At 43.3% G+C, this 20,106-nt stretch overlaps 1 protein-coding gene and 1 pseudogene across 1 annotated transcript in view; one reads left to right on the top strand and one right to left on the bottom strand.

The window, feature by feature from the left end:
* GLDC (glycine decarboxylase) overlaps nucleotides 1–20,106 on the top strand; it is a 92,125-nt gene that overhangs the window by 55,199 nt on the left and 16,820 nt on the right. Inside the window, exons 16-20 of the mRNA XM_058565781.1 lie at nucleotides 8,752–8,827; nucleotides 13,911–14,036; nucleotides 15,482–15,631; nucleotides 16,911–17,023; nucleotides 18,468–18,609. Coding sequence (XP_058421764.1) covers nucleotides 8,752–8,827; nucleotides 13,911–14,036; nucleotides 15,482–15,631; nucleotides 16,911–17,023; nucleotides 18,468–18,609 — 607 coding nt within the window. The remainder of the gene's footprint in view (nucleotides 1–8,751; nucleotides 8,828–13,910; nucleotides 14,037–15,481; nucleotides 15,632–16,910; nucleotides 17,024–18,467; nucleotides 18,610–20,106) is intronic.
* On the bottom strand, nucleotides 4,142–4,888 carry LOC131420062 (DCN1-like protein 2; annotated as a pseudogene).

The following is a 20,106-nucleotide window of genomic DNA, read 5'->3' as shown; positions in this document are numbered from 1 at the left end:
GGCCAGAGAAGCAGTGTGTCGGTGCACGCCTGGGATCCGAACTCGGGCTGCCAGCAGCACAGCGGGCGCACTTAACCGATAAGCCACGGGGCCGGCCCATCTTAGCTATTCTTTTACTTGGATCATTTTTGGTCCTGACCACTTCGTGGTATTTTTAAAGTAAAGAAGGGTTTGGATGAGGGGAGTTTGGCATCAAAATCTCCAACATCAAAACATTATATATCACAAGAGATACTTAATAATGTTTCTTTCTGGAGAGTGAGACTGGGAAGAATGGGAGGGCGTTGCTTTTTTTACCTTAAGCTTTGTACTCTTCTTCACTGATACAAATTTTTTTATCATATGGATGTATTACTTTTATAATAAAAAATTTAAATTCACCTGTGAGAATTAGGTGGCACATATCCCCATGTGACAGATGAGGCAGCTAAGATCCAGAAGAGTAATTTGCTTGGGGCCAAACTGCTTGAAAAGGGACAGCAAATCAAGGAGGGATTTGATATTAGAGGTAGGAGAAACTCCAGGAGGACCAAGCAACCATCTCTTTGTTAGACCTGCCTAGGAACAAGTGACTTCAAGACGCTGTGTTGTAGAAGGGATTTAATAATACCCCCATGTAAGGGTTCCTGGTTGCAACAACAACCAGGTTGTTGTTCTGGTTAAGGTTGGGCTAATTTAAGCAGAAAAGTAATTTGCAGGGAAGATACTGGGCCCTTCGCAGAACTGATAGAAAAGCTGCAGACTGCGACTTCAGAAGTGAGCAAGACACAGGAGAGGCTGGCAGCAGAGAACAAATTAGGATCACTCCAGGGGAAGAGTGACCACTACCATTATGGAAAATCAGTGACTGTCCCATTCCTTGCGTCACTCCCTCCAGATTCACAAAGTCACAGGCTGGACTATCCTATGGGCTGAGACTGGGTCACATGTCCAACACCTTGTTAATGGGTAGTGATTGGAAATATCTGGTCCATTTTCCCATCTATAGGGGGATTTAGGACCCTTCCTTTCCCCCAAACCCTACACAAAAGGGGAAATTCCCCCAAATAGTAAGGGGACCGAAAGGCTGTGCATTCCCACAGACACGCCTATAAAAACAGCAACAATGAGGGCCGGCGCGGTGGCTTAGCGATTAAGTGCGCGCACTCCACTACTGGTGACCTGGGTTAGGATCCCGGGCGCGCATTGACGCACCGCTTCTCTGGCCATGCTGAGGCCGCGTCCCACATACAGCAACTAGAAGGATGTGCAACTGTGACATACTACTATCTACTGGGGCTTTGGGGAAAAGAAAAGGAGGAGGATTGGCAATAGATGTTAGCTCAGAGGTGGTCTTCCTCAGCAAAAAGAGGAGGATTAGCATGGATGTTAGCTCAGGGCTGATCTTCCTCACACACACACACAAAAAACAGCAACAATGAAACCCCAGCAAATCTCTAACATCCTAATGTAATCTTCCTTTATATTTCTAATTACTTTCACCTGTTTGATCTTCACAGCACCATTTTCTAATTTGGTTGTCTTTGTTTTTTATTGTTTGTTGGATATGTAGTTTGCAGATATTTTCTCCCAGTCTGTAGCTTGTCTTTTCGTCCTTTTAACAGGGTCTTTTGCAGAGCAGAAGTTTTTAATTATGATGAAGTGCAATTTATCAGTTTTTCCTTTTTTTTGTGAGGAAGATCAACCCTGAGCTAACATCCCTGCCAATCCTCCTCTTTTTGCTGAGGAAGACCGGCCCTGAGCTAACATCTATTGCCAATCCTCCTCCTTTTGTTTTTTTTTTTCCCCGTTTTCTCCCCAAAGCCCCAGTAGATAGTTGTATGTCATAGTTGCACATCCTTCTTAGTTGCTGTATGTGGGAAGCAGCCTCAGCATGGCCAGACAAGTGGTGCGTTGGTGCGCGACCGGGATCTGAACCCAGGCTGCCAGTAGCGGAGCACACGCACTTAACCGCTAAGCCATGGGGCTGGCCCTCAGCTTTTCCTTTTATGAATCATGCTTTTGATTTCAAGTCTGAGAACTCTTTGCCTAGCCCCAGATTCCAGAAATTTTCTTCTTTTTTTTTTTTGGTGAGGAAGATTGACTGTGAGCTAACATCTCTTGCCACTCTTCTGCTTTTTGCTTGAGGAAGATTAGCCCTGAGCTAACATCCGTGCCAGTCCTCCTCCACTCCGTATGTGGGACGCTGCAACAGCATGGCTTGACGAGCGGTGCGTAGGTCCGAGCCTGAGATCCAAACCTACAAACCCTGGGCTGCTGAAGTGGAGCACATGAACTTAACCACTATGCTACCAGGCCAGCCCTGATTTTCTTATATTTATGCCTAAAAGTTTTATAATTTTATGTTTTACATTTAAATCCATGACCCATTTTGAGATAATTTTTGTATAAAGTGTGAGACTTAGGTTGACCTGTGGATGTCTAACTGTTCCAGCACCATTTGCTGAAGAGGCTCTCTTTCCTCTATTGGATTGCTTTTGCAGCTTTGTCAAAAATCAGTTGGGTTTATTTATGTGAATCTGTTTCTGGTTTCTATACTCTATTCCATTGATCTACATGTCTGTCTCTCCACCAATAACACACAATCTTGATTACTGTAGCTATATAGTAAGTCTTGGCATCGGGTAGACTGATTCCTCCCACTTTTTCTTCTTTTTCAAAAGGTAGCTATCCCAGTCATGTTGCCTTTACATACAAATTTTATTTTAAATTTTTTTTATTTTTTATTTTTTTTTATTTTTTCCCCCAAAGCCCCAGTAGATACTTGTACATCATAGATGCACATCCTTCTAGTTGCTGTACTGGGACGCGGCCTCAGCACGGCCGGAGAAGCGGTGCGTCGGTGCACGCCCGGGATCCGAACCCGGCCGCCAGCAGCGCAGCGTGCGCACTTAACCTCTAAGCCACGGGGCCGGCCTACATACAAATTTTAGAATAATTTTGTTTATATCTACAGCAATCTTGGTTTTATTGGATAATGATGTAATTTTAGCTTCCAAATCTAACAGTTTGTACAATGGGCTACATGCTAAATATTATAGATATAAATAGCTGAAGGGGAAAAATTCACTTCATATTTAAATTTATAATTTATCACTCATAAAAGAACTATTTCTCATGAAAAATGTCTTTTGAAATGTAATAAAATATTTTTTAAAAAACTTAAGAAACTTCTTAGGAAGTTCAAATATTGTTAGAAATAAAACAGGCCTGGGGCCGGCCCGGTGGCATAGCGGTTAAGTGCGTGCGCTCTGCTGCTGGCGGCCGGGGTTGGGATCCCGGGCGTGCACCGACGCACTGCTTGTCAGGCCATGCTGTGGCGGCGTCCCACATAAAGTGGAGGAAGATCAGCACGGATGTTAGCCCCGGGCCAGTCTTCCTCAGCAAAAAGAGGAGGACTGGCATGGATATGGATGTTAGCTCAGGGCTGATCTTCCTCACAAAAAAAAAAAAAGGAATAAAACAGGCCTATTGACTTGTAAACAGCTTGAAAGAAACCTCTGAAATTGCACACTGTGGCCATCTGTGTGCAAGCTATAAAGATGTGTTAAAAACTATAAAATGATTTTCAGAAGAGTAACTAGAGAAAATTAAAACAAGAATAGATCTGGTAATTCTAGATACTTGATAATTCAAAAAAAAAAGTATAAACCTTAAATTACTGGCACGAAAATTTAAAAATGTTAGGATCCACAACATAATTATTTTCTTTAGGGCACGTTTTTAACAACTTTTGTTAATACCTATATGTAAAGACAACATCCTACTTGAGAACACAAACAGTGTTTTCTCAGCACAATTATAGTATAATTCAGCAGGAGTTTTGGTGACTGCTAGGGTTCACCTTAAATCCTGAATTACAGTATATTCTGCAGTCTTGCAAAATGGGTTTTATGTTACTTTTTCACAAAAAAACCATGTGGAAATCTTTCTCTTAAAAGCAGCAGCTACAGTAATCCATCTCCAGATATTCCAAAGCAGCCAACTTCTGAGGAATTTCTTATGGTGTCTATAAAGTCAGCCACCATATTCTTTAGGCAGAATAAAGAGGTTATTTCATGACTGTTCAAGGATGACTTCTGTAATCAGTGACAAACATGCAAAGTGACTGACCGAAATGCTTTCTTTACAGGAAGCCATTCATTTATAATCTTAATCTATGTTAAGTTTTATGCTTAAGCAGTGCTATGCTTTCCACCTGTGACTATTGGCCTTGCATATTCTGCAAAATCATCTATAAGAGCAGGCCATGTTCCTTCCTTATCATAGATAGACATATCATCTGCAATCATATTTCTAAATCTAGCAGAAGGTTCCAAGTTTCTTTTGGGATTGGTCTAGTGTGATGTCCCAATAAAAATTTGTTCCAAAGATCTAAAAATTTAACCCTTCCAGCTAGAACTAAGTTGCGGTATTTCTAAATCTCAACCTTTTTGCCCCGGGTTCTTAGCAAAGGTAAAGGTAAAATGATAATCTTTGAAGTTTATTGTGTCCTTAAACTCCTGTTCTAATCTTTACAAAAGAGCTGAACTGTCACACTAGCCCTGTCATGCCATCTTCAGATTGCATATACCCCTACTTTTTGCTAAATTCATGTTGAGTAGCTGCCCTGAAATTCCACACTTGTGATGATATGTTGATACTAACAGGGTCTAGGTTTAAGTCATCACAAAATGGTTGAATCCCATCGACTCCAATTTATGTTCACCTTGTAGGTCATTGTATTTGTTATACGGTGGTTCTGGCTTCTTCTAGTCTACTGGATTTCTCGTGTATTCTTTGTATAATGAGTCTGGGTTTTGAAAGAGGTTGTCTGCTAGTTGTCACTCATTCTGTGTTAAATGGTATGATATGTAGCAGTTCTTTCACCAGCCTGAGTAAATGCCATGACTGGAGGGCCTTGTTTTTCTAAGACAGTTTAAGCTTATGCTCACTCAGCACTTCTGTGGGTCTGAAGTTCCCCATCCACTGGCATCCTCCTTGCAGTGGCCGGCTCTGCAGGTCCAGGCTACTAACCACTTTGTTTTAAATAGATGTCAGAAAACCACTCTCCTCACTGCCCCTCCACATGTAGTTTTCTGATGGTCTGTCAATCTGGGTTATGCAGATAAGCAGTTATTTTTTGTAATACTTTTCCACCAACAGGTGGCACTACTAATTCCCCTTATTTTAATAGCATCCCAGTAGTAAGCCTTGTGTGGCATTTAGAACATGTCATTTGCACTCTTTGAGTTGAAACATAGCTGATTTGAAGGGTGTATAAGGCAAAAACATCCAACATTTCTGATCAGGTCTTTAGCATATTGCCTTTCTCTTGGATCACTGGCTCATAGCTCCAGTCCTTCCTTTCATTCCTGGTCTAAAAACACCTTGCTTGGTCTTCCAACAAAACAAGATGAATAGAAGTCATGAGAAAAATATGGGGGGCGGGGGGCGAGCAGGGAATATAAAGTCCATTTGTTGAGGTCCCTTACCATGGGGGAAAGGATGACATTAATGTTGATTGTCTGGGCTGGAGGGTGGAACTCCATTTTGAACACATTTACTAAACATTTATTACAGAGCTACTCTTTGCAGAGGACTGTGTATTCCCTGTGAGGGAATACACAGAACTCTAGGACCTGGATCGTACTCTCAAAGCTTACCGTCTGATTGAGAGAAGACAGGCATACTCAGTAAATGTGAGATCTATAATAATTTTCAATGTATTGTACATGTATAGAATTGTATTATCAAAAGAGTGAGTAGAGTAAAATACTATGAGAGTTTGGAAGAAGTAAAGAATCATTCATTCAATCAGTATTTATTGAACATCCCCTATGTCAGAGGTCTTGGCATAGAAAATACAATGTTGATGAAGACAGGTAAGATTTCTGCTTTCAGAGAAGGCCTCTCTGAAGAGGTGTCATTTGAGCTGAAGCTTAAATATTGATAAGAAGCCCAATATGTGAAGATTTAAAGGAGGAGCTTTCTCAGCAGAAGGACCATCTAGTGCAAAAGCCCCAAGGCAGGAACTGGCTTGATATGTTTCAGGGGAGGAAGAAAAGGCCTGGGTGTCTGGAGGGTAGAGAGCAAGGAGAGGATGGCAGAAGAAGAGGTTGATAGAAACCACAGATCATGTGGGGATTTGTAGGCCATGGTAAGGAGCTGCACTTGTGACTTTTGGGAAGGCTTTACAGAAACAGTGGAACTTGAGTTGGGACTAGTTGAAGAGTGGGTGGGATTTGGCTGGTGAGAGGGGAAAAAGAGGGTTATCCAGGTTGAGGGTTGTAGAAGTGCTCATTCAAATGCTGTGCTAACCCATCCACGGTGCCTGAGTTGCAGAGTGGTCAGGGTTGCTGCATCACTGATGAAGATGATGAAGAAGAAGACGATGAAGACAGTGATGATAGTGATGATCATTGCCAGTACTTAATGAGCATTTACCTTGTGCTAGGCACTGTGATAAGCACTTTACAATGGATCATCTGATTACTCATCACATCTGCCCTATGAGATGGGTGTAATTATTATCCCTGTTTCAGAGATGAGAACACAGAGGCACAGGGAGGCTAAGTAACTACTAGTGGGAGTGGTTTGCTGAAGTGTGGCATATTCATTTTTCTATTCTCAAATAAAGAGCATCAGATGAGCTAGAACTTGTTTTTCAAAAACCAGGAAAACAGAAGACTAGTGTTTTCCTCCATCCCTGGAAGAGAGCAGAGAGAGGCGAAGCTCATTCAGCGTGGGTGATGAGGAACTGGGTGCTCCAGGTCTTACGGGGTCAAGCCTTCTTTTATGTGTAGCTAAACCTCCTGGTTCTATCAGTCAGACCTGGGTTCTGTGAAGGAAAACCAGCATTTGCTCGCTCGACTCTCAATCCTTTGGGAAGTATAGCATGCTCAGAGGAGCAGCACTGCTTACAAGGGAAGTATGTGGCTCCTTGAGACAGGTCGACTTGTACCGAAGTCTGCACCTGTCACTGTTGGCTGATTGGGCATGTGATACCCTGACCTCAGTTTCTTCCTGTACAAAATGGGGATGATAGTACCTACCTCATGGGGGTATTCGGAGGATTAAATAGATTAAATAGATGATGTAAAGTGCTTGGTGGTGACATAAACAACAGCAATGGCTACCATTTAACTGTGCTTTCTCAGTGCAGAGTGCCTGGTAAGTAGGAAGGGCTTAATTAATGGAGCCGTTTATGCTTATTGTTACTATTATTATTATTAATTAGCTCATCTAGCCTCTTCTCTTGCTCTGTGGTTTCTGTGCTATGGAAATCACCCCTTTGCTTCCCTTTCTCCAGCCTAGCTCTAAGCCCTCACCCCCAGATGTTTCCCTATTCTCTGTCCTCTCCCCATGCTGAGTCTTAAATCATCAATTCTGCCATCTCCTGATGCCAACCCATCAATGCTCCTATACTAGTTTGCAAACATTTCAAATCCAAATGGTGCCACCTCAACATTATCCAAAAAAATTTTTCCAATGCTCAAAATTTTAGCTTTTAGTTTAGAAATAAAAGGAAGTTTATTTAATTTATTCTTAAGTCTTGTGCTTTTCGAATATGATCTCAATATTACCGGGTGACTAGAAGGGACGAAGGCCAAAACCACCAGGCCTTCCACAGAGTCAAAGGATGGCGTAATTTTGCGAAATGGAGGACATATGCGCTTTGAATAGGATTAAAAAACCTATTACTCACTTCCCTTTCCTTCCTGCAGAGAGTACTGAGAACATTAAGTAACAGTTTACGATTGACTCAGCATCACTCACTGGAATGTTAGTCATTAAGTGTGCTCTAGAAGTGGTGCCTTCAAGGCCCGTTGAGATGGGTATGGCCAGCCTCCAGCAGTCATGTGCATGTGGGGCCTGGGGAAGCCAACCCTAAGACTCACGGGAATAGTGCCATGGTAAAAGTACATAGTTCCTTTGGGGTAATCTGATCATTGACTAAATATTTGGTGACATTAAGAAATTATTGTGAGTTGTTTTAGGTGTGATAATTGTAGTTATAGTTTTTAAAAATAATTCTTATCTTTGAAAGATACATATTGAAGTTTAACTGATGAAATGATATGATGCTTGAGCTTTGCTTCAAAAAGTAACCTAGGCGCCGGCCCAGTGGCGCAAGCGGTTAAGTGCACGTGCTCTGCTGCGGCGGCCCAGGTTTCGCCGGTTCGGATCCCGGGTGCGCACCAAGGCACCGCTTGGCAAGCCATGCTGTGGGGGCGTCCCGTATAAAGCGGAGGAAGATGGGCACGGATGTTAGCCCAGGGCCAGTCTTCCTCAGCAAAAAAAAAAAAAAAAAGAGGATTGGCAGATGTTAGCACAGGGCTGATCTTTCTCACACACACACACAAAAACAATAATCTAGTTCAGAATGAGGGGTATCAGTGAAGGATATAGTTGGAAACAGGATTGATCATAAACCAATAATTGTTAAAGCTGGGTGTTAGGTACATGGGGCTTCCTTATATTCTTCTCTTTGTTTTTGTATAATTTTGAAATTTCTATTATGAAAAAGATTTTTTAGGTGCATGGTCTGAGTGAGGGTTGAAAGGCCCATCTCTGAGTAGGAGTGGGTGAGCTGTAGTTCACAGACCTTTAGATTCCTGCAGAGATCCTAGGTGAGCTTTCCATGGTGTCTGGGAGGGTGACTTCGTGTCACACATTGGTGAACACATGGCCCACGCCCAGTGAATATTGAATGAGAAAATGAAAGCAAAGAGGCCTAGAGCCCTGATCCTTTTCTTCTTGTCTTTGCAGCGGAGCCCAGGGGGAATACGCTGGGCTGGCCACTATCCGAGCTTACTTAGACGGGAAAGGAGAGAGACACAGAACAGTGAGTATGGACAGGTGGTGCTTGCTCACCATATGGCGGCAGGAGGTCCAGCTCTCAGGGTCCCTTTTGTTCTGTGGGACACTCCCTCCAAGCCTTCTTGGAAGCAGCTTGGGGAACATATAATCCAAAAACAAATTTCTGTGAACGGGCCATTACTATCCTTGCCTCCAAGACATCTCACTGGACTATTTTGAGGGAAAACATTCAGAGATAAAAGGCTTTTGCTCAAACCCGCTATGTAAAAGTCAGCCAGTTGGCTGTGGAACTGCTCTCCCGAGGGAGCTAAGGGAGGAAGGGGCAAGAATGTTGCCATTCCAAGCCTCCTCTCCTTGGCTCAGCCCGGGCCCCAGGCCTGGACAAAGGGCAGAGACCGAGCTTTACTTCTTCTGTGACTCCTACTGTGCCTAAGCCCAGTTCTGGTCATATGTGTGCTCAAAAAATATTTATTGAATAAATAAATTCCCTATTCAATGATTGTCAGCTCTAAGCAACAAAAGAAGACACGGAGCAGCGTTCACTGTTCTGCTTCATTGTTTGCTTTGGGTGTGAAGGTCTAGTCTCCAGGGTCCAGACTGCTCTCGGGGGCCCTGGTGGAGACCAGCAGGTGCTAATGGGCTCGACAGGACTCCACTAATCCCTAGAGGCAGTGCCTTTAGCAGTTGATCTGACACAGGTTTCAAATTGTGGCGGAAGGAGGCCTGTGTTCCTGGGGACTTCATTTTGGTGATGACCAGCGCGCTAAGCTAGAACTTTCACTGAGCAATGGAAGTGGAGTCCTTAGAGGGAGCAGTGGCTAGATGTCAGGAGCAGGACAAAAGCGTGGTGCCTGTCCCAGGAGAGTTAGAGAAAAGAGTGCCAGGGTGGTTCTGGCTGCCCAAGTAAGTGGGGTGTGGTAGGTGGTGGCCCAGTCTTAGTCCATTCCTGGTTTTATTAACACTGGAAGATTGTTTATGGCTAGTCGCCTGGATTTTGCAATGAGGAATCTAAAAACTGTTTCACTTCCCTTTCAAAAAAGCGGGGGGGGAGAACATTTTCTCCCACCTTCCCTTGCTTATCTATCCTGATTCCACAGGTGTGTTTTCCCAGGCCTTCCTCCTAGTTGGGGAATAAAATTGATTTTCAAAGAACTTTGAAAAACAGGACACTGATTAATTGAATAAATTGTTGAATACTGGCCACATACAAGGCGCTGTGTGTGCCTGTCCAGAGAGAGATCGAGCGATAAATCAGACAAACACAGTCCCTGACATTCCGACTTGGTTTTTTTCACTCGGCTATTCGCATGGTTTTTGAATTCTGTAACTTTCTAAGGAAGGGTTAGGTTAGACCTGTTATGGTTCTTTGGACTTCAGATTCTCAGCACTGTCACACAGTCAGAAAGGAAATGTTGAAGCTCCAGTTGTCCAGTGAAAGGACACCAGATGGCTGACATTAAGTTTCTTCTTCTGTTTTTCCTCCATGGCTTCCGTGTAGTGAGGTAGCCCCTGACACTCCTCGTCATTATTGTCTTTAACCATGAGGTGTCTGGGGATCCTGGGAAGGGAGCCGATCATCCTGTGTGACCATCTGCATGTTGGTCCCCTATCCCACCCCTACTCCTGCCCCTGCTTTATGGAGAGGCCTTGGATATCCATGTTGTGGTGCTCATGGAGGGCCAGTGACAAGCTAATGACAAAGGGCCAGCTGTGGTGCTTTTCACTCTGTGATGCTTCCCACCCCTCATTGTTTTCCAGTTGTCCAGTCTGACACCAGGAAGTATCTGTGAATGTCAAGGAATTGGGGACCAAACCAGAAAGGTCAAGGAGAGGATGAGAGACCTTTAGATTGGGTCTGGGCAGAGTTCTTCTGTGACTCATGGATTCTTCCCAGCAACTTTTCTCTCCCTTTGTGTTTTCCAGTCCTCCTTTGTCTCTCTGTCACCTTGTGTGTGACATTTCTTCTGGCACCATTGTCCACACTGCTATTGCTGAGGTGTCGTGAGAGGCTATTCCATTCTGAAGGACAGAAAGGAGCTGGACGCTGCATTTTAGGGAGGGGTGGAGGAGAGAGAGGCAGGGAAGGCCACCCAGTCATTGAGCTTGTAGAAATACAGAACTCTTAAGTTTGGAAACGTTGGCATTCTTTCAGATTAAAGATTTTAATTAAAGCCGACTTTTTTAGTTAGAGAAGAGGAAAATGACTTATTATTCAAATAATCAGGGAGGATTTTTCCACATCAGAGAAGTCTGAGACAGCTGCTCCTGCACAATAGCCTCTAATGGAAACCAGTAAAATATATCCTTCTTTTTTGAAAAGCAGTGTGGGGAAATCATGTGCTACAGAACCACCCGGGTTCCTGACGGTTCTCTTGCCTCAAGCTGTTTTTGGAAGTTATTTTCATATTTGCTCTTAGGTTAAATTTCAGAGATTCCTAAAATACAATGGCTAAATTCTTGATTTACCAGTTTAATTTAGGAGAATACAAACACTTATATAGCAATTACCATGTACCAGGCACTGTCATAAACACTTTGTAATTAATAACTCAATTTGCTAGTCAAATATTAATTCAGGTTTGCTGACTAAAAACTGAGTTTCCTATACAAAGGGAAAACATTTACCAAAAAAACATCCCTCAAAACCTGGGTGGGAGTATTTTTCTCTTCCCAACTGCCTGAGGTAAGGTAGTGGCCTTTGATTGTTGAACTTTAGCAGCAGTAAGAAACTGATCTCTCTTGAAAAAAAGTTCTCCTCTTTAATCCTTCACTCCTTCACCAAGTCTTTGAGGAAGAGCTATGTTGGGTCCATGCCAGGCACATTGGGGAGTTAGAAAAACACAGCATCCACCTAAATGGGCATAAATGCATCAAAGAAGATTAGTTTTGGATAAACTAAAGCATCAAATCTGGGTCCTACTAGTTCCATGTCCCTTGTAACACCACAGTTTTAAAGTGAGGAAAAATTAACATTAAAAAAAACAATTCAAGTTTCCTAAATCCACATAGAAAACCAAAAATGTCTAACAGCAACATATAAATCAATCATTGACAAAACTGTTGAGACTTTTTTTCTTTCTGCTACTCCTTGTATCAGGATATGTGTTAGTTTCCTGTGGCTGCTGTAAAAAATTACTACAAACTTAGTGGCTTAAAACAACACAAATTTATTTTCTTACGGTTATGGAGGCCAGAAGTCTGAAATTGGTTTCACTTGGCTGAAGTCAAGACGTTGGCGGGGCTGGTTCCTTCTGGAGGATCCAGGAGAGAATCTGTTTCTTTGTCTTTCCTAGTTTCTAGAGGCATCCTGCATTCCTTGGCTCATGGCCCCTACTGCCATCACTCCAACCTCTTGTTCAGTTATCACATCTCCTACTTCCTATGTAATCAAATCTCCCTCTGCCTGATGAGAGCCCTTGTGGATACATGTAGGGCCCCACCTATAATCCACATATCAAGATCCCATCTCAAGATCCTTAATTTCTCATCCTAAGATCGTTAACTTAATCACACCAGCAAAGTCCCTTTCGTCATATAAGGCAATGTTCATAGATTCTGAGGATTAGGACGTAGACATCTTTGGGGGCCCATTATTCAGGGTACCACAGGATGGTTGACATTTTTAGCTTGCATGTTTTTGTCTCAGTAGAAGTCCCCTGGTGTGAATTCTTACTTTAAGCCTTCAACAAATCTTTTATCTTCATTTTAATACTCGCCTTTCCCTTCCTTGATCAATGTTCTGACCAGAAGGGATCCTTTTATCCAAAGATCCTTTGGTAGAATAAAAATACCTTGTGAGAAAGGACAAGTAACTCCAGCTTTGGTCCTGAGAAATTAAAGAAAAAAATTTAACATAAAAGGGAAGCATTTAAGCAAGAAAAAGGATTTGAGGCCAACACAGCATAATCAGCGTGAGACCAGTAGCCTCAAAAGAGGCACAAACTTTCAGTCAGCAGAAGAGCGGTAGAGTAATTTCATGTTTGCCTCTGGTTGTGTTTCTCTTTTTGTACACGTGTATTTTTCTTAAGTAGATGACTTTGCTGTTTTGAGGAAACAGCTGTAAGCTAAGTTTTCCCTTCATAAGCCCATTTTTGTAATACCTATCCATTTCTCTTCAAAGAGTTGCAATATTGTTTCTGGGATTTAAAAAAAATAGGAGGATTATTTTCAGGGTGATCATTGCTTCTCCTTGTTGCTTTCTGTTGGGAGAAACTCTGTGATGCACTTTTCTGTAGTGGGGCATCATCAGATCTACCAGAGCATGTGGTTTGCCTGTGTTCACATGATCTTTGGGAGAAAATGAAAATGATTTGAATCTGGGAATTCTAACATTGCACCCATCATCCACCTTCCATAAGAACTCAACACATCTTTAAGCTGTAGTGTAGGCTCTAGGTCTCGAATCACTTTCCCTTGATCTCTTCCACTTGAAGCGACACCCCCTTGTTCTGAGTTCCTGTGGCACCTTTGGGCTCTAGACCTTCATTTATACATATGCCAGCGTTGTCAGTGAACAAGTCAAGTGAGCACAGGGCAGGGGTTGATCGGTTTTCATGCTTAGTTTATGACTCTCGTGGCAACTAACAATTTGTTGCACAGAATAAGCATCCAATAAATGATGACATAATTGGTGTATCTGCACTGGGAGGCCTTGGACTTATGTTGACCATTATCATCTCTCCTGGATCTCAGCAGAGCCAACCAGGGCACTGGAACTATGCTGTGGGCATTTGGGTCCTAGAGTTTAACTTCCTATCTCGTGTTTTTATAAGAAGATGCTTTCTACATATTGTAACTGAGACAAGGTTAGAATAAGCCCAGGCCTGTTTTTGGTATGCTAGGATAAGGGAGCAGAGTATTAATATTCTCAAAACCTTTAGGGAACAATATTTTGGGATTCAAATGGAAACTTCTCTTTTGGACATTGTTTTGCAGTACAGTAATGATGAAATTGTAGCAGATTTTAAGGCACTAGTGGTCAGCTTAAATAAAACATGTGGTGCCTGTTTAATTTGTGCTCCAAGCATGTTGTAGGACCTTTCTGTCATTATGAATAGCCTGGTGATTATTTTTTATCCTTCCTTCCTTCCTTTCATTCCATTCCTAAGGTTTGCCTCATTCCAAAATCAGCACATGGGACCAATCCTGCAAGTGCCCACATGGCAGGCATGAAGATTCAGCCTGTGGAGGTGGATAAATATGGGAATATTGACGCAGCTCACCTCACGGCCATGGTACTTGTCTTCCACTTACCAGATGGGAGAGGTCTGGGTTGGGAAGAAGTGGTGAGGATCAGGGACTGGACGGTTTATATCAATGTTATCATCTTTTGCATTCTAATTAAAAGACTGCAATTCCTCCTCTGAATGGGTATGGGGAAAATGGTGTAAAATCAAAAAACCTAACTGTTCTCTATAAGAAAAATAAAAAGCAACAGTCACATTTTTGGTCCAGAATAAAGCTGATCATCTTCTACTTGACCTCTTCCTTCACCAACAGGGAGAAAAGCCTTTAAACTGAAATCGCATCCTCTAATTCACACATGTGTAAGAAACTGAGTGGATTATTCATGCTGGTAGTGAGGGTACTCCTTGCAGGACCTGCCTGCATCCTGCTGCCCAACCTTCCTCTCCTTCCCCCATTAATAATCAGACTGGTAGTCACAGTTATTCTCAGTCTTTCTGTTGGGAATTAAAACATAAATGTAGATTTTACAAGTGACTGTGACTATCCCAGCCATTACCTGCTGAATTTCAGTCAGCATTCCACCCTCCTTCCTCAAAACACCCCACTCCCAACCTCCCAGCCTCCAGGAAGAGGTTGCCTAGCAACCATATCTGTTTTCCACTGGTGGACTGGAGGCTGCATCTTAAGAGGGAAGGAAATCAGTTGAATAGCAATGTGATTTTGTCGGAGTTATTAGGCATGAAGACTGAGAACTTCATGTAACTGCCTTCAAAGGGAAGCTGAAAACACACAATGCTGCTCATCTCTCCCATCCACCTCCACCCTTCCATCGGCCCACAAAGTTTTTACCAACAAATATTCTGGGCCAGTAGTTGTAATTATTAAGTCCCTCCAATATAGGATATGAGCTTTTAAAAATTTTTTTTTCATTTCCATAGGAGCCTACTCTCTCTGACTTGGTGACCAAAATATAAGAATATGCCTTTTATACATGCTTGCCTTCCGTCAAAAGGAAAAACGAGGGAGTTTTTTTTTTTTTTTTTTAACCAGAGCAAGAACGCTCCTGGGGAATTCTAATTTCAACAGAATGGGAGGGAAAGGGGATAAGGGTAGATATGGCAAGATGAGCAGAAAGAGATTACCTGTGGGAATAGACATGCTGAAACTGAAAAAATCGGAAATAATTATTGAGATGACTTTAACCAAAGGAAAATCACCTTTGAGAGTTGAGCCCAAAATATTCAAAAATCTTCTGAACTGTCTTTTTGGTCTTGACCATGGAGACCTAGACTGAAGGGATCTTGTTATTTCTTTGGAATGATTTATAGGGGGAGTAATGGCTGTGGATCTTTTACTGTTGTCATCATACTTTGAGACAATTTTAGAAATGAAAAGACCAAGACTTCATCTTTCTTTAAAATAAAAAGCAAGCGTTTGGCCAAGAAAGAAACGTCTCCTCCTTTTGTGTCCCTCTGCCTTTTCTGTCCCACAGGTGGATAAACACAAGGAGAACCTGGCAGCAATCATGATTACGTACCCATCCACCAATGGAGTGTTTGAAGAGAACATCAGCGACGTGTGTGACCTGATCCATCAACATGGAGGACAGGTCTACCTAGATGGGGCAAATATGAACGCTCAGGTGGGCAGCATGAGAGGGGCTCCCTGAGAAAATGGTTGAGTCAAAACAAGTTTTTTTTTCTTTGACTTCTTGACAGTTGTCTTAAAACATGCCACTGAATTCAGAACTGAGGCTGACTTACTTTATTGCCAATTTCAAACCAAGTACACCAATTTCACTAAGATTACAGATCCTAGAGGAGGTGATGGGGATGCTGGGAGGAGGTAAAAAGGTTGAAAGGAAGCAGGCAATGAATGAATGGCTTTAGCTTGTCTGTAGGTGTGATCTCTCTGGAGGTGCTACAGGCAAAAAGGTCACCTGACTCCCTTCCTGAGAGAATTCAGACCCAAGTTCTGGCCACTGGTAGACGTTGATCTCCCATGGCCCTGGACAAGCCATTAATCTGGCTTCAGCTTCGTCAGCGTAAAACAGTTGAATGGTTCTGTCCCTGAAGAGCCGATCCCGACTGCTGGGTGTGGGGGGTTCTGTGTAATGTGCACCTCTGAGGAAATGCTGTAGGAAGTCTTTGGAGGAGAGGAGTGTCGTCATGTCTTTCAGAGTTTTCTCAACTTCTTGGTCATTGTTTATTTTTTGGTTTTTGTTTTTTACCATTTCAGGCTCGTTCTGCTTTTCTCTGCTTCTTTCTGATTCTTTTTTAAGTGTAGTCCAAAGATTGTCTATTGCTTCAGTAGTATAAGTGCATTCTTTATCATGAGCCGCATTCGAAATTAGCCCTAATGCCAAACTGGCAGGAATGCCCACTGAATGTTGTGGCTGGTATCAGGATGGTCTCAGGAAAACTGTCAGCCTCCTTTCCTCTCCCTCGGCTCAGCATCCTCTTGGGCAGCCCCATAGCCCCTTCCGTCCATGTGCCTGAAGGGGCCCTTCAGTAAAGTGCATGATACCCAAAGCCGACAGTGCAGGGGGTGGTAGAACTGCTGGATGCACGTTCCCTGTTTCAATAGCAAGGAGGTGCTGTCCTTTCTGTACTGGGGGCACTGGCTCTCCTCCCTCTTGGGATGAATAATTAGGAATTAACTATATATTCAACTGTGTATTTTAAAATCTAAATTAGGCTAAATGGTCAGTTGCTGTTTCCATAGAAACCACAAGCCACACTGCCTATGGGGTGCCAGGTTTTGACTGCAGAACTCGGCCAGTATTGAGGACATTTTTGTGAACAGCTCTGCCTGCCTTTCCTCTGAGGGGGGGGGGGGGCGCAGCAAACAGTATGGCCACCTCTCCAGAGCGCCCTTTGAAGCTCTTGACTTGTGCTTTTGGCTCTTTCCCTTTGTGGTAGGTGGGAATCTGCCGTCCTGGAGACTTTGGGTCTGATGTCTCACACCTAAATCTTCACAAGACGTTCTGCATTCCCCATGGCGGAGGTGGCCCTGGCATGGGGCCCATCGGAGTGTGAGTTCTGGGCCGCTGGTTTCAGGATGGCTTTGGAGACTGAGCATGAAAGAAGGGCCCCAAACTCACTATCTTTCCATAGAGGTCTTAAAGTGTCAGGGACACCTTCATATGTGATGTGTCTGTGGGGACTGGGGGAGGAGCAGTGAAAGGGCTGCTTTTAGGATATGTCCAAAGAGGAGCATAATTAGATTTTATTAACCACAGTGCTTGATTGGCCACACTAAGCTCCCAGTCAGGCATAGATAGAGCAAGTTTATTACCGAAGTAATGAATAGGGAGATTACTGGAGCATTATGGATCAGAACTGGAATATTAGCACCTAGAAGTGCCTCTCAGCTTTAGCTTAGACTTCCAAGCAGCTTTTCTTTGCTTTCTTTCTTTTTAAAATCAGCTGATAGTTACATTGGAAGTGAATTATCTAACAACAACAACAAAAAGGACTCATAGTAGAAAAGTTCTTGCCAGGGATTGGGAGCAGTGAGGGATAGGGAGAGGTTGGTGTAAGTGTACAAACTCTCAGTTATAAGATGAATAAGATCTGAGGATCTAATGTATAACGTGGTGACTATAGTTGATAACACAGTATCGTATAATTGAAATTTGCTAAGAGAGTAGAACTAAACGTAGTCACAAAAAAAAAAAAAAGTGAATTGGATGTAAGGTGTTGAATACTTTGCAGCCTGAATTCTTATTACATTTGAGATAAGGAAGAAACAAACCTTATTACTAGAAATAAGTGGATAAAGTCAGAATAAGACTAAAGGAGTATCTCGTAGCCATTGATAACTTTTTACACTGTGAAATAGAATCATTTTATGAAAATGATGCTGAGCAGCCGTTTCCTGAGCTGCTTCAGTCTTCCAAAAATGTGCCAAAGGGGCCAGTCTTCAGAGTTGCTGGGAGCCTGGCCCCTTGCTTCTTTCTGCTTTCCTTTTTGGTTATTATTATTTATAGTGAGTGGAGGAGCCCCAGTGCCTTGGCTGTGGGGGAGGTGAGGTGAATCATGTTCATATGCTGGCCTCTGATGTGTGGCCCCATGGGGCTTCTTCTCAGCACCACCCTTCTACATCCCTTAGATGCCTCGGGAAAGAATGTGGGGCGTGGGGCTGGGAGGGATGGGGTGTGGGGCTGGGATGTCCTCACATCCTGGTGAGCTCTTGGCTCTGCATGCTGTTCCATGGCTACCTGCCTCTGCCAAGTCCTCTGCCACGGTTCTTGGGTGAGCTGCTGGGATACTGATGGCTGGTGAGCCATGCTGCCAGCGGAGGAGGAAGGAAGGAACACTTCCTGAACATCTGCCTCTTAGCAGGTGTCAATTCCCTTCCACCGTCAGAGTTCCTCTGCTAGGCATAGAGTTTCCTGAGAGGGCCCAGCACTTGCCTGTGTGGTTGGACTGGGTCTTTTTACATATTCTGAATTTGTACTTTAAAAAAAAATACAGGAAGAAGCATCTTGGCCCTTTTCTGCCCAATCATCCCATCATTTCGGTAAAGCCAAATGAGGATGCCCAGCCTGTGGGTACTGTCAGCGCAGCCCCATGGGGCTCCAGTTCCATCTTGCCCATTTCATGGGCTTATATTAAGGTGAGGTTTGTGAATGTGTGTTAGATGGGTGGGGGATGTGATGTGTGTGTGGGGAACTGAGACTGCAGACTTCCTTCTTGACTTAAAAATGAAGAAATCTATGATCTGACATGTGGTTCAGTGAAGATTGCTGAGGACTTGAGTGGAAGAAACCTTCCTACAGTGATCAGCTAAAACTCATTTCATCTCTTCGTTAGGCTGTTTCCTTCGAGCTCTCATAGTGGGTTTAACATCTGACACGCCAGATGTATTTTTCCAGACACAGTTAAGTTCCATGAGTCATATGGATGTTCTGGCCACGTCATTTGGTTTCCTGTAGGATTTGTATGGCCCCTTGCAAGTGAAAAACAGTGCACATACTAATTATTACACTTGATTGATATCCTGGGGTAAATTTTAGGAATACATCTCATTTCACTTTATATTTTTGGGGATCCTAGAGGATAAGATGAAAAGTAGCAGAAATTTGCTTATGTGGTGGTTTCCCAAAGCTCTTTGCCCTTTAGGGCCTGTGGAACTGTCCTCTTGGGGGTAATTAGACTTTGTCAGAGAACAGGCTTCCTTCCTTTGTGTTTCTCCAAAAAAACACTAAGGCCAGAGTTTATTTTGTACAGCTCTTGTTCAGACGGGCCTGCCCACCTCCTGGGCTGACAAGACCGTGCATTGGATAGGAATACTTGCTCAGCCGCTCATTAGAGCAGCCTTCCCAAACCAGCTCCCCTCCATAAAGGAACGGTGGCTTCTGGTGAAATAAACCCCCAAAACTCAGCTATGCAAATCATGCTGGATGACTCTCTGGCGCCGGCTGTTATTCCTGAACAGTGTGGCATTTATGATTCTTAATGAAAACTTTCTGGGAAGCTGGAACAACAATTCTGTACCTCAGAGACTAAAACCTGCTTTTCAAAAGGATACTCGAGTTGTTTTGCAAATAGTAACAACAAAAACCATCATAATAAGAGTCTGCTTCTTTGCCAACAGAAACTAATTCCCAGCTTCCTTTTGGTCCGGTAGGTCCTGTAAACCTGGGTTATTTGTTATGGACGTATTTGGGGTGGAGATGATTTCCCACATATAGAAAGTAAATGCCCCAAGGCTGGTTTTGCCATCTGCCAGAAATGCCAGACACAGCCTCAGTTTAAAAAGGAAATAAAGAGGGGCTGGCCCGGTGGCACAAGTGGTTAAGTGCCCACGCCCCACTTCGGCGGCCCGGGGTTCGCCGGTTCGGATCCCAGGCACGCACAGACGCACTGCTTGTCAGGCAATGCTGTGGTGGCATCCCATATAAAGTAGAGGAAGATGGGAGTGGATGTTAGCTCAGGGCCAATCTTCCTCAGCAAAAAGAAGAGGATCAGCATCAGATGTTAGCTCAGGGCTGATCTTCCTCATACACACACACAAAAAATGAAAAAAGAGAGTAGGGTTTAAGCTACCCTTCGCTCTTGGGTCCTCTCTTTATTTCAGGCTGTTGTTACTTATCACCTGGACTCTAGAACT

The sequence above is a fragment of the Diceros bicornis genome, chromosome 22 (assembly GCF_020826845.1).
Source record: "Diceros bicornis minor isolate mBicDic1 chromosome 22, mDicBic1.mat.cur, whole genome shotgun sequence".
Lineage (NCBI taxonomy): Eukaryota > Metazoa > Chordata > Mammalia > Perissodactyla > Rhinocerotidae > Diceros > Diceros bicornis.
This window is presented reverse-complemented; position numbering and strand designations above follow the sequence as displayed.